Here is a 12628-nt window from a genome sequence, read left to right as displayed (position 1 = left end):
GAAAAGCTCGGTTTTGATAAAGAATGCTTTTCATAACATCCGGGTTTATACAGGTTGACCCTCTCTAGTCCAGTACGCTGAGGACCTGAATGGTCCCAGCCAAGACAACTGGTTGGACCACAGGAGGTAGATATTGTCTAGCAGCATTACCAACACTTCCACGCCTTACTGGACACTAAGTCGCTATTTAGGGGTAAATTACAGCTACACAACAGCATAAGACGCTGAGGCTACATCTACACTAGCACACTACGTCGGAGGAGCCTATTTCAACGTAAGGACATCAAAATAGGCTACTTTGGTGTGTATCATGTCCACGTCCTCCAGGGCTGGTGCCATCGATGTTCACTGTCGAAGTAGCAAAGGAGAACGTCGAAAGGAGCCGCTCTGGAAGGAAATGTGGAGCCTCCACACACACAAGCACTGCCTGTCAAAATAAGGGGCCAGCAAAGCCCCAAGCCGCTCCTTTAAAGGGCCCCTCCTAGACACACTCAGCCTTTACAGCATGAGAGCCACAGAGCGAACAATCGGTCGCAGACCCCATGCACACAGCATGAACCCCAGCTGCAGCAGCAGCAGCCGGAAGCCCTGGGCTAAGGGCTGCTGCACGCGGTGACCATAGAGCCCCGCAGGGCCTGGACAGAGCATCTCTCAACCCCTCAGATGATGGCTGCCATGGAGGACTCCACTATTTCGATGTAGCAGGATGAGGATCATCTACACACGCCCTACTTGGACGTTCAACGTCCAAGTAGGGCACTATTCCCTTCATCGGATAGGAATAGCGATTTCGACGTTTCACCGCCTAACATCGATTTCAACATTGAAATAGATCACACACGTGTAGACGCAACACGTGCTATTTCAACTTTGTGCCAGCTACTTTGAAGTAGCCAGCTAGTGTAGATGCACCCTGAGAGCCAGGACTGGTTGTTGGGAACAAACTTAATGGGACCACAGTAAACTTCCCCACGTGCATGGTAAGTGGTCATCCAGCTAAATGAAATCATTCCAGATTACGGATGTTGCCAGGTGAGAGAGTTCCATCTTAGAGAGGTTCAATCTGTATTCAGAGATGAGTATTAAATGTATGAAAGATGAATGCTCTGAAAGAAAGAAAGAAAGAAAGAAAAAGAAAGAAAGAAAAGTCTATTTGAGATTATTCATTCTCATGGACTCAAATAGGCCAGGTCTAAGAAACTATCTGAATTTATCTGTATGTTACTATTTGCTAAAATCTGACTGATTCAATATTATGCCTGATACTGATGGTAGCCACTTTAAGAATAGCTTTTCTCAGGCACTCATTGACCTCTCTGTTTCTCAGGCAGTAGATGAACGGGTTGATCATGGGACTCAGGATGGTGTAAAAGACAGAGAGTATTTTGTGGAGGACATTGGGAGTATTCGCAGTTGGAACTACATAGACAGTAAACACCATCCCATAGTAAAAAGTCACCACAATGAGGTGAGAGGAGCAGGTGGAAAAGGCCTTTTTTCTCTCGGTGGAGGACCGGATTTGCAGAATTACGGTGATGATGCAAATATAGGATGCCAGAGTCAGTAGACAGGGCACGAGTGAGCCTATAACAGCACCAATAAACGCCACCAGTTGCAGAGTCGGGGTGTCATCACAGGAGAGCTTTAGCACAGGTGAAAAATCACAGAAGAAATGGTTTATGACTTTGGAGTCACAGAACGTTAACTGCCACAAGAATACATTTACTATTGTGCAGTTCACAAAACTAAATACCCAGGACCCTGTCACTAGCTGGCAACAAACCCTGCCGTTCATCAGAGTAGCATAATGGAGGGGATGGCATATCGCTAAATACCGATCGTAAGACATTGCCGTGAGCAGCAGATTTTCCATACATGACAACACACCAAAGAAAAATAATTGTGTGAGGCAGTCCTGAACAGAAATTGTTCTGTCCCCAGTGAGGAAACTGGCCAGCAGCCTGGGCAGGACAGTGGAGCTGTAGCAGGTCTCTAAAAAGGCCAAGTTCACCAGTAAGAAGTACATGGGGTTTTGAAGGTGTGGATCAGTCACAACCAAAGCAATGATGAGGATGTTCCCGGCCACGGTCACAAGGTAGATCACTAGAAACACAAGGAAGAGGAGGGGCTGCAGTTCACCAACATCCCCAAATCCTAAGAGAATAAATTCCACGATGAGCGTCTTATTTCTTCCTTCTGTTTTCTCCATAATGAGTACCTAGAAAAAGAAACCCATGGTGCAGTTGATGGAATAAGTGCAGTCAGGTTGTGCTGTGAATTACCCCGTCACAGATATGAAGAAGGTGACCATGTACCCCTGCATCTCTCCACCACAAATCATCAAGTTGCCTTTAAACAGAGGAAGACTCATATAGTTAAGAGGTTGAGTTTCCAGTGTAGATAAGCCAAGAACATGGAAACCGATTGAATTCCAGAAATGTCCCATCCAGTTCCCATAAAATCTCTTGAAATTTAAAGAAAACTTTTTAGCTGGGATTTTTTAAATATCTTTGTATCAGTGTCCTATCATCAAATTACAAGCAGTCCTGTGGTACCCTAGAAACTTACAAATGTATTAGGTCATGAGCTTTCGTAGGTAAAACTCACTTCCTCAGATGGATTTGGAGTGGAAAAATAGGATCCAAGTTTATACAGCAGGGAGCAGGGGAAGTGGCCAAGTTGCCCTTGTGATGTGTAAGCCATTTAAGATCTCTATTCAGGCCAATCTTAACTGGCTTATTCATTACAAGAGCAATTTTTCCACCTTTGATATTTGCAGGAAAGAGGCTCATCCAACCTAATGTCTTCATTAACCGGTCCTACTAGTGACAGGTAATTTCTTTCCCCTCCAACCCTCCCTGCTTCCTGCTCTATAAACCCAGGATACTGTTTTTCCACTCCAAATCCATCTGAAGAAGTGGGTTTTATCCACAAAAGCTTATGACCTAATTCATTTGTTAATCTCTAGGGGTAGGTCCACAAAGCAAAGTTATCTTGAAATAGCAGCTGTTATTTTGAAATAACAAACCAAGGGTCTATACGATGTAGTCACCATTTGGAAATGAATTCAAAACAGGAGATGTCTTATTTACAAATTGGTAGACTTCATTTCATGGACCTCATCGAGACTGCAACCCCCACCCACCCCCGTTTTGAAAGGGGCATGATAATGAGGGAGTTTGAAAAATGCTACTGCGATGCCAACATGAACATGCAGCACCTCATGAGCATAAGTATCAGAGGGGTAGCCGTGTTAGTCTGGATCTGTAGAGCAACGAAGGGTCCTGTGGCACCTTATAGACTAACAGAATGCTCCAGCATCTGAAGAAGTGAGTTAACTCACGAAAGCTCATGCTCTAAACTTTTCTGTTAGTCTATAAGGTGCCACAGGACCCTTCATTGCTCATGAGTATAATAGCAGTTGCTCACGATTCAAAAGTGCCGTGTAGAGAGGAGCCTTTCAAAAGGACCTCCCCCAGATGTCAAAAGCCCCTTCTTCCTAAAACCAAATAGTTGTGACCAGAAGCAATAGCGCTTATTTGGAATAGCTATTTCGAAATAGGTTTTGTTAGAACAGGGAATAGTATCTATTTCGAAATAACCCATAGTGGCTGCGGCCACACTTGGCCAAAACTTCGAAACGGCCATGCAAATGGCCACTTCGAAGATTACTAATCTAATACGAATGCTAATGAGGCGCTGAATGGAATATTATTGGATCCAAGATATTGCAACACGTGAGTTACAGTAAAATAAAGAATTGTTTGTCCTTGTTTCTCTCTACTTACATGTTGACGCCTTACCCAACAGCGGGCGGGGTGGTGATGGGACATTGAGTTGTGGGGAAATACTGATCTGAGGATATATGCCACGCAATGCGACACATGGTGGTCTCTCTTTACGTATATTGCAACCAATAAAATGAGGGCTTCTTGTTGATGAATTATGTAGTATAGAACTTCACCCTGTTTGGTTCTTTATAAAATATCCTCAGGAGACCACATCATAAATACCAGTCTAATCTACTGCGATAAACCAATAATTGTATGCTAGCAGAAGAAGGTAACCAGAGCTGGATCATTTGATGATGACCTGTTCTGTTCATTCCCTCTGAAACACCTGGCATTGGACTCTCTCAGAAGACAGCAGACTGGCCTAGGTGAACCTTTGGAGTGACCCAGTAGGGCCATTCTTAAATTCTAACATTAAGACTGTGGAAGCCATCCTGTTTCACATCTTACTTCTGCATGTACACAAGAGCCTGAACTTTTCCTGACCCATCTGGGAATTGCTGGGAGGACGAGCTCTACAGAAGGCGGTAATGAACTGTTTGGATTTAGGGCTCTAGCTCCCTGGTACCTGTTCCTCCTTGCTGATAACTGGTTTCTCTTTGAAAAGTGATTTACGTTTCTCTAACGCATTGCCTCTGGCGCTGGACTTGTTTGTGTAATGGCATAAAATACTAGAGTTAGCTTCATCAAGCAGCCTTGCTGGACCTGGTTTTACTAGTGTCCAGTCTGGCTCATCTGTTGCCTTATTGAATTCAATAAAGCTGTTTGTTAGCCGCCGAAACACAGAGAAGTCTTTTGCTTCTGCAAGACGCATTCATTCTATCTTAGACATGTTTTGCTGTAACTCATCTGTGACAGAATTCCCTGAATGCCGCCTGGAACTGAGGGTCTGCAGAACCCTCTGACCCACCAGCTCAGACTCTCTCTCACACTGTGCTACTCTTGCAAGGTTCAAACCTGTTCCAGGTCCTCCACTTTCTTCGGCATTCACACGGGCAGGGTCACAGCCAGCTGTAGGTAAAGACAGGTTTTCTTGACAGCATCTGAATGAACTAAAAGCAGAGAAGCTGCACTCAAGGTAACCACCAGCTCCAACTGACCTGGTCAACACACCGAGTGTTGGGATTGTGTTACCTGCTTGGCCTCTTCCTCAAGGTGGAGAGCAACATGCACACTTCTGCAAGCCATGGTGAGATCTTTCCTCCAGACACTTTGGGACACTGGATTAGGTGAAATTAGAAACTGCATTCTTTTCTTTAACTAAAAAGATTGATTTCAGGTCTTTATAAATCATGGGAAACAGATAAGAAGAAATCAGCAGTTCATAAATAAAACCCCAACATGAGCATAACACCCTGGTTAGACAGATGATGAATGAGCCATTTCTCATCTGCCTGAGGATACCTGCAAACTGCCAGATTTTCAAGGCACAAGTTGCCTTTTCTTTCTTGCGTGGGTTCCTTAGGTTTCCATCCTCTGGTTACAAACCACTTTAGCAAGGGTCCAGCACTTCCTCCAGGTAAGCCTCTGATGCTCAGGTCTTTGCAGCTTGTGTGAGGAGGGAAGAACTGATGAGATCACTCCCTGCCTCATATAGCTGTGGGATAGGGTGGCAACCTTTTGTTTCAAAGCTCTTTTCCCCAGACCAGTGTATGGAAAATTACGGACATCCCAAGATGGCATCTAGAGACATGTGGCCTGGTCACCTGCCCTTGGAGAGTCACAGCAACCATGACTCACAGGCTCTCCGTCTTTTTCTCAGAAAAGCTCTCCTGGTGGGAGATAAGCTTCTCCGAAGGAGTACTGTGTTCCCTAAATGCTCATTACCCTGATTAAGTTTTGGTAAACAGCTATCCAGACTGCAAGCAGCATACCATGTGGGACCTCCTCAGGTGTAATTCCATTTGAAATACAGGTGCATAGTCAATATTCATACATTTAGATATGAAAATGATAAATGTGTAAAATAAGATACTCATATCCCACAAATCATAAATCTCAAATGACACCTTACATGACCAGCTTTGCACAAAATGCATTGTAAGAATAGGCTGAACCACTCTCATTGAGCAACACCCATAAACTGACATTATTTTAGTCAGCTAGGCGACCTCTTATCATGGATGTGGCCAAATTTCCTGTAATCACATAAAGTTTGTTTACACCCATTCCTAACTTTCATAGTTTTCTGCAGTTTTTTAGCTGTATTTTGCCCTAAATGTCTTCTCAGAGCCCAGCAAGCAGCATAAGTGTTGGTAATGCTACTAGACAATATTGACAACCCAAGGTCTGGCAAATTAATTAATGTGGGTAAGTGTAAGGTAATGCACATTGGAAAAAAATAACCCAAATTACACGTACAACATGATGGGGTCAAATTTAGCTATGACAGATCAGGAAAGGGATCTTGGAGTTATAGTGGATAGTTCTCTGAAGACATCCACGCAGTGTGCAGCAGCAGTTAGTAAAGCAAATAGGATGTTAGGAATTATTTAAAAAGGGATAGATAATAAGACAAAAGATATCATACTTCCCCTGTATAAAACTATGGTACGCCCACATCTTGAGTACTGTGTGCAGATGTGGTCTCCTCACCTCAACAAAGATATATTGGCATTAGAAAAGGTTCAGAAAAGGGTGACTAAGATGATTAGGGGTTTGGAACGGGTCCCATATGAGGAGAGGCTAGAGAGACTGGGACATTTCAGTCTGGAAAAGAGGCGATTGAGGGGCGATATGATAGAGGTATATAAAATCATGAATGGTGTGGAGAAAGTGAATATAGAAAAGTTATTTACCTTTTCCCATAATACAAGAACTAGGGGACACCACATGAAATTAATGGGTGGTAGGTTCAAAACTAATAAAAGGAAATTTTTCTTCACACAGCGCACAGTCAACCTGTGGAACTCCTTGCCGGAAGAGGCTGTGAAGGCCAGGACTCTATCAGGGTTTAAAAAAGAGCTCGATAAATTTTTGCAGGTTAGGTCCATAAATGGCTATTAGCCAGGGGTAAAGTATGGTGCCCTGGCCTTCAGTACAAGGGCAGGAGATGGATGGCAGGAGATAAATCACTTGACCATTGTCTTCTGTTCTCCTTCTCTGGGGCACCTGGCATTGGCCACTGTCGGCAGACGGGATACTGGGCTGGATGGACCTTTGGTCTGACCCAGTATGGCCATTCTTATGTTCTTATGTTTTTAAATTCCCTCATTCCCAAGGGTGCCTGACTAAAGATGTTCAACCTGTACTATAAACCTACCATATTAATATCATGATTTGCAATATGGGGTACAGTGTCCAAGAATTTCCCTTCATCTCCACTCCCGCTGGGTTAAACAAGTAATCATATTCTTTCCAACTTGGTGGAAATCGGCACATGTATTTTCTGGTTTTGCTGTAAATTTGTGTTGCTTCACCTTTCATGCTGCTAATCTACTGCCAGATGCGCCTTAGTTCTCTACTTTCCTTCAAACTTTCTGTGATGTTTATAGTCTTCATATTATATTGTCCACTATCTTCTGCCATTGTTAGACTTCTCTCTTCTACCATTGTTAGTTATCTCACTAAACTGAGCTGAGTATTCTTACCTGGATCTCTGGATCTTACCATGCTCCATGGTGTATTGCTGTCTGGGGTGAAGGTAAAAGGAGAACAGGAAGGCCATGGTTAGCCTTACAACCCTGTGGATGTTTGTATTCTGATATGGGAGACATGGAACACACTCGCTATCCATTTGCATTCATAACAGGTATACAGCACAATTTCCCCAGAGCGCCCATCCCGAAGCCAAATCATAACCTTTTCTTCTTTTGACTTCTGCCACAGGAGAAGAGGAAGGAAGAGGGAAATGAGGGAGGGGAAAACATGTACAATCTTTTTTTCATGGAATTTCATTAAACAAATTGAATTTTCAAAAAGTTTTTTAACTTGCTGAACATTGAACACCTTTTTTCCATTAATAGTTCGTGAAGAACAATTTACCCTTTCACAGGAGTTGACTACAAGTTTGATGGCATTTGATCAACTTTGGTTATGAGGACCAGGATGTTAAAGGTAGTTATGATCCTAGTCGGACATTCAATGCTTTTTTGGAGCCTAACACCCATTGGCTGCCATGGGACCGTCGATTGACTCCGCATCATATTGTGCTAAGGAAATTAGCTCAGAGTGCCTTTGTCCTTGTCCTCTGTAAATGAGGGCTTTGCATACCGTTCACTGCCACTGTAGGGGAGTCTGCTATTTCTTAGGATACCCTTCTGCCTTCTGGGACTGCACCTCTCAGAGCCTTCAGCTGACCTGCCTTTGCCATGGGCCCCCTTGGGGATTCCTCTAACACTGGAACCCCAGGGCTTCCGTTCCCACAGGGAGTAAGGAAGACTTGTTCTCCAGTCTCAGCTGGTGTAAAACAGGAGGGTTTATTGAGCACTGAACACAGCAAGGGGACTCTCAGGCCTGGCCTGGCATCCCTAGACCAGCACATCTGAGTCTCCCCTGCAGCCCAGGGGCTCTGACTGATCAATCCCCTGCCCAGTCCAAACACCCGCTTCTGCCAGCCCAGCCTCTGATATCCCCCTTCAGCAGCTCTAGCCCCAGCCTTTCTCCTCTGGTCAGGTAAACAGGATCACCTCAACTCCTCTTACCAGTTCCTTTTCCTCAGGGATAGCTCAGTGGTTTGAACATTGGCCTGCTATACCCAGGGTCGTGAGTTCAGTCATCAAGGATGCCGTTTAGGGATCTGGGGCAAATAGACTAAAGAAGGGGAGGGGGTGCTTAGCCCTGCCAAAAGGTTGGTAAACTGGATCTGATGACTTTCTGAGGTCTGTTCCATGCTTGTGAGATCACTGAACAATAGAGCTGGAAGAGACCTAAAAAAGCCATTGAGTTGAGCCTCCCTGCTCCAAGCAGGGCCAAATCCATCAGAGCATGCCCACCAGGGTTTTGTTAAGGCAAGACTTAAACACCTCCAGGGATGGAGACTCCACTACCTCCCTGGGTAGACTATTCCAATGCTTCATCACCCTCCTCGTGAAAATGTTTTTCCTAACGTTCAACCTGGACCTTTCCAACTGCAACTTGAGACCATTGTTCCGTGTTCTGCCATCTGTGACCACTGTAAACAGGCTCTCTCCAGCCTCTTCGCAATCTCCCTTCAGTAAGTTGAAGGCTGTTATCAAGTCCCCCCTCAATCTTCTCTTCTGGAGACTAAACAGTCCCAATTCCCTCAGCCTTTCTTCATAAGTCATATGCTCCAGCCCCCGAATTATTTTGGTCGCCCTCCGCTGGACCATCTCCACTGTATCCACATCCTTCCTATAATTGGGGGCCCAGAACTGGACACAGTACTCCAGATGTGGCCTCACCAAAGCTGAATAAAGAGGAATAATCTGTTATCTGGATCTACTTGCAACTCTCCTCTTGATGCAACCTAATATGTCATTAGCTTTCTTGGCTACAATGGCACATTGTTGACTTATGTCCAGCTTCTCGTCCGCTACAACTCCCAGATCCTTTTCTGCAAAACTACTACCGAGCCAGTCGGACCCCAGCCTGTAACAATGCTTGGGATTCTTCCAGACCACGTGCAGGACTCTGCACTTGTCCTTACTGAACCTCATCAGATTTCTTGCAGCCCAGTCTTCCAATTGGTCTAAGTCAGTCTGGACCCTGTCCCTAGCCTCCAGCGTATCGACCTCTCCCCCAGCTTAGTGTCATCCGCAAACTTGCTGAGGGTGCAATCCAACCCCTCATCCAGGTCATTGATAAATATGTTGAACATAACAGGACCCAGAACTGAACCATGGAGCACACCGCTAGAAACCGACCACCATCCCGACATCGAGCCGTTGATCACTACCCGGTGGGCCCGACCTTCTAGCCAGATTTCTATCCATCTTACCATCCATTTATCCAATCCACGTTCCTTTAACTTGCTAACAAGAATATTGTGTGAGACCATATCAAAAGCTTTGCTTAAGTTAAGATAAATCACATCCATTGATTTTCCCCTTTCCACAGAGCCAGTTATCACATCGTAGAAACCAATCAGAGTGGTTAGGCATGACTTGCCCTTCATGAATCCGTGCTGACTGTTCCTGATCACTCTCCCCCTCCTCCAAGTGCCTCAAAATGACTTCCTTGAGGAGCCCCTCCATGATTGTGCCAGGGACTGATGTAAGACTGTCTGGCCTATAGTTCCCTGGATCATCCTTCTTCCCCTCTCCCCTCTGTATACGTATTTATATTTCATCTCTCCTTCCTTTCTCCCCTGGATGGAACCAGCTTGTCATGTCCCCAGGGTCCCCTCTCATTGCTTTTCCACTGGCCACAACCAGCTGTGGCATCTGAGCTGTGTCTCCTGGTCACCAGGTCACCGGGGTCTCCATTCTGTGCTCAGCCCTGCAACAACAAACTCCCTCTCCCCTCACCTAGTTCAACAAGCAACACCCACAGATGCTAAGTGCCGCCTCTTCTCCATTCATGCAGTCATAGAATCCCAGCGCCGGAAGGGACCTCAGGAGGTCATCTGGTTCAGCCCCATGCCTGAAGAAGGATCAACCCTAATTAAATCATCCTAGCCAGGGCTTTGTCAAGCCGGCGTTTAAAAACTTCTAGGGATGGAAATTCTGCCACCTCTCTAGGTAACACATTCCAGTGCTTCACCACCCTTCTGGGGAAACAGTTTTTCCTGATATCCAACCTACATCTCTGCCCCCTGTAAATTCAGACCATTGCTCCTTGTTCTGCCATCTGTCGCTACAGAGAACAGCCTCTCTCCACCCTCTTTAGAGCCCCCTTTCAGGAAGCTGAAGGCTGCTATCAATTTGCTCCCCACTCTTCTCTTCTGCAAACTAAATAACCCCAAATCACTCAGTTGCTCCTCATAAGTCATGTGCTCCAGCCCCCTAATCATTTTGCTTGCCCTCCACTGGACCTGCTCCAATTCATTCAAACCCTTTGAACCCCTCACAAGTCCCCCACTTCACCACACCCTGCACCACCCTGTGTGGTGTGTGAGCTCCCAGTACCGGTGCAACATCTCCCCTTGCTCTGAAACTGCAGCCACTGGGAGCTGTGGGGGCAGCCAGGGCCATCCTTGGGCATATGCAGCTGCATAGGCCACCACTAATTTGGGCCACCTGGTGGGTGCCGGAACTGAGGCATGGAAATGCATGGAAGTATTCCATTGGTTTCTATACCTCTGTGTTTTTCTTGTGCAATCAAATAAGCAGCAATTGTGCTTGGAGACCTTGCAAAACCAGTGCATCTGTTTGCCTTATCTGTCACCTGCCCATGAGAGGTGAATTGTGAACTCAGTGAGTGGGATGCAGCGAGCTTGAGCAACCAGAGTAAGTGGGGGCTCCAGCCCGGTTCCTGGGAGGCATAAGGCAACTGGGCCCCATCCTTCCATTTCCATGAAGGATGAGAAAGGAGAAACCATGCAGCAGTCTGCTGAGGTCCAGGAAAAGTTAGTGACCATGTGGCCAGAGGACTGGGACCCAACACAACTGTTGGGCACAAAGCATACGGAACCATAGGGTTGGAAGAGATGTGAGGACGTCATTGAGTCCAAACCCCAGATGAAAGCAGGAGCAATCCAAACTAGATCATCCCAGCCAGGGCTTTGTCAAGCCAGGACCTCTAGGGAAGGAATTTCTACCACCTCCCTTGGTAACGCCTTCCAGTGCTTCACCACCCTCTTGGGGAAATAGGATTTCCTAATATCCAGCCTAGATCTCCCCCTCTGTAACTGGAGGCCATTGCTCCTTGTTCTGCCATCCGTCACCACTGAGAACAGCCTCTCCCCATCCTCTTGAAAGCCCCCCTTCAGGAAGCTGGATGCTGCTATCAAATCACCCCTCACTCTTCTCTTCTTATACTAATTAAGCCCAAATCCCACAGCCTCTCCTCATAGGTCATGTGCTCCAGCCCCCTAACCATTTTTGTTCCCCTCCCCTGGATTCTCTCAAGTGCCTTGCAATTCTTTTTGTAACGTGAGGCCCAGAATTTGATGCAATTCTCTGGATGTAGCCTCCCCAGTCTCATTAAAGGGGAGTAATTACTTCCTCAGATCTGCTAGAAATGGGCCTGCTAATGCACCCCAGTATGCCATTATCCTTCTCGGCTACAAGGGCACACTTTTGGCCCATGTCCAGCTTCTCATGCACTGTAAACCGTAGGTTCTTCTCAGCAGAACTGCGGCTTAGCCCATCCCCATCCTGTAACAATGTTTGGGATTACTCCATTTAAAATGTCGGACTCTGTACTTGTCCTTGTTGAACTTCATCCATTTTCTTCTGGCCCAATCATCCAATTGGTTGAGCAGTGCAGCAGTTACAAAGAACCGATTTGCCTCCACCTTACCAATACTACTATAGCGTTAGGCCAAGTAAACCCATAAGAACCTGATGAGCATTTTCTGAAGAAAGCTTTGGATACTTGTTCAGATGAGAATATCTGCTTATTTCACCAGAACAAGTGGTAGGGAGTTATTTCACAGACTTTTACTGGAATGACCAAAAGAGGACAAGACAAAGGCTTCTGAGGGCTGGAGCCCATGACCTATGAGGAGAGGTTGAAGGATTTGGGATTACTTAGTTTGCATAACAGAAGAGTTAGTGGTGATTTGATAGCAGCCTTCAACTTCCTGAAGTGGGGCTCTAAAGAGGATGGACAGAGGCTCTTCTCAGTATTCTGGTATGGCTATGCTCTGAAGAAGAGGGTCTGTCTCATGAATGCTCACCAGCTAAGACATTATTTTGTTAGTCTTTGAAGTGCTACTGGACTGCTTTTTCGTTTTGCTAGTATGTAACTAGCCCGGCTTTGTCTCTGGTACT

At 45.7% G+C, this 12628-nt stretch overlaps 1 protein-coding gene across 1 annotated transcript; it reads right to left on the bottom strand.

Moving 5' to 3' along the window:
* Positions 1 to 1231: 1231 nt before the first annotated feature.
* Positions 1232 to 4778, bottom strand: LOC142004868 (olfactory receptor 6C74-like). Its single transcript, XM_074982550.1, has 2 exons — positions 4749 to 4778; positions 1232 to 2218 (listed from the first exon to the last, which is right to left on the bottom strand). Exons 1-2 carry the CDS (start codon positions 4776 to 4778, stop codon positions 1232 to 1234), a joined length of 1017 nt encoding a protein of 338 aa, XP_074838651.1.
* Between the last annotated feature and the right edge of the window lie 7850 nt (positions 4779 to 12628).

The sequence above is a fragment of the Carettochelys insculpta genome, chromosome 32 (genome assembly GCF_033958435.1).
Source record: "Carettochelys insculpta isolate YL-2023 chromosome 32, ASM3395843v1, whole genome shotgun sequence".
Classification (NCBI taxonomy): Eukaryota; Metazoa; Chordata; order Testudines; family Carettochelyidae; genus Carettochelys; species Carettochelys insculpta.
The sequence above is the reverse complement of the archived record's forward strand: the minus strand, read 5'-3'. Positions and strand labels throughout refer to the sequence as shown.

What these genes read in the sequence shown, in the direction of transcription:
- LOC142004868 (XM_074982550.1), bottom strand. Translation starts at nt 4,778, where the DNA reads ATGCCGAAGAAAGTGGAGGACCTGGAACAG. An exon ending in AAGTGGAGGACCTGGAACAG is followed by an intron (nt 2,219 to 4,748) that starts GTTTGAACCTTG and finishes TTCTTTTTCTAG; the next exon opens with GTACTCATTATGGAGAAAAC.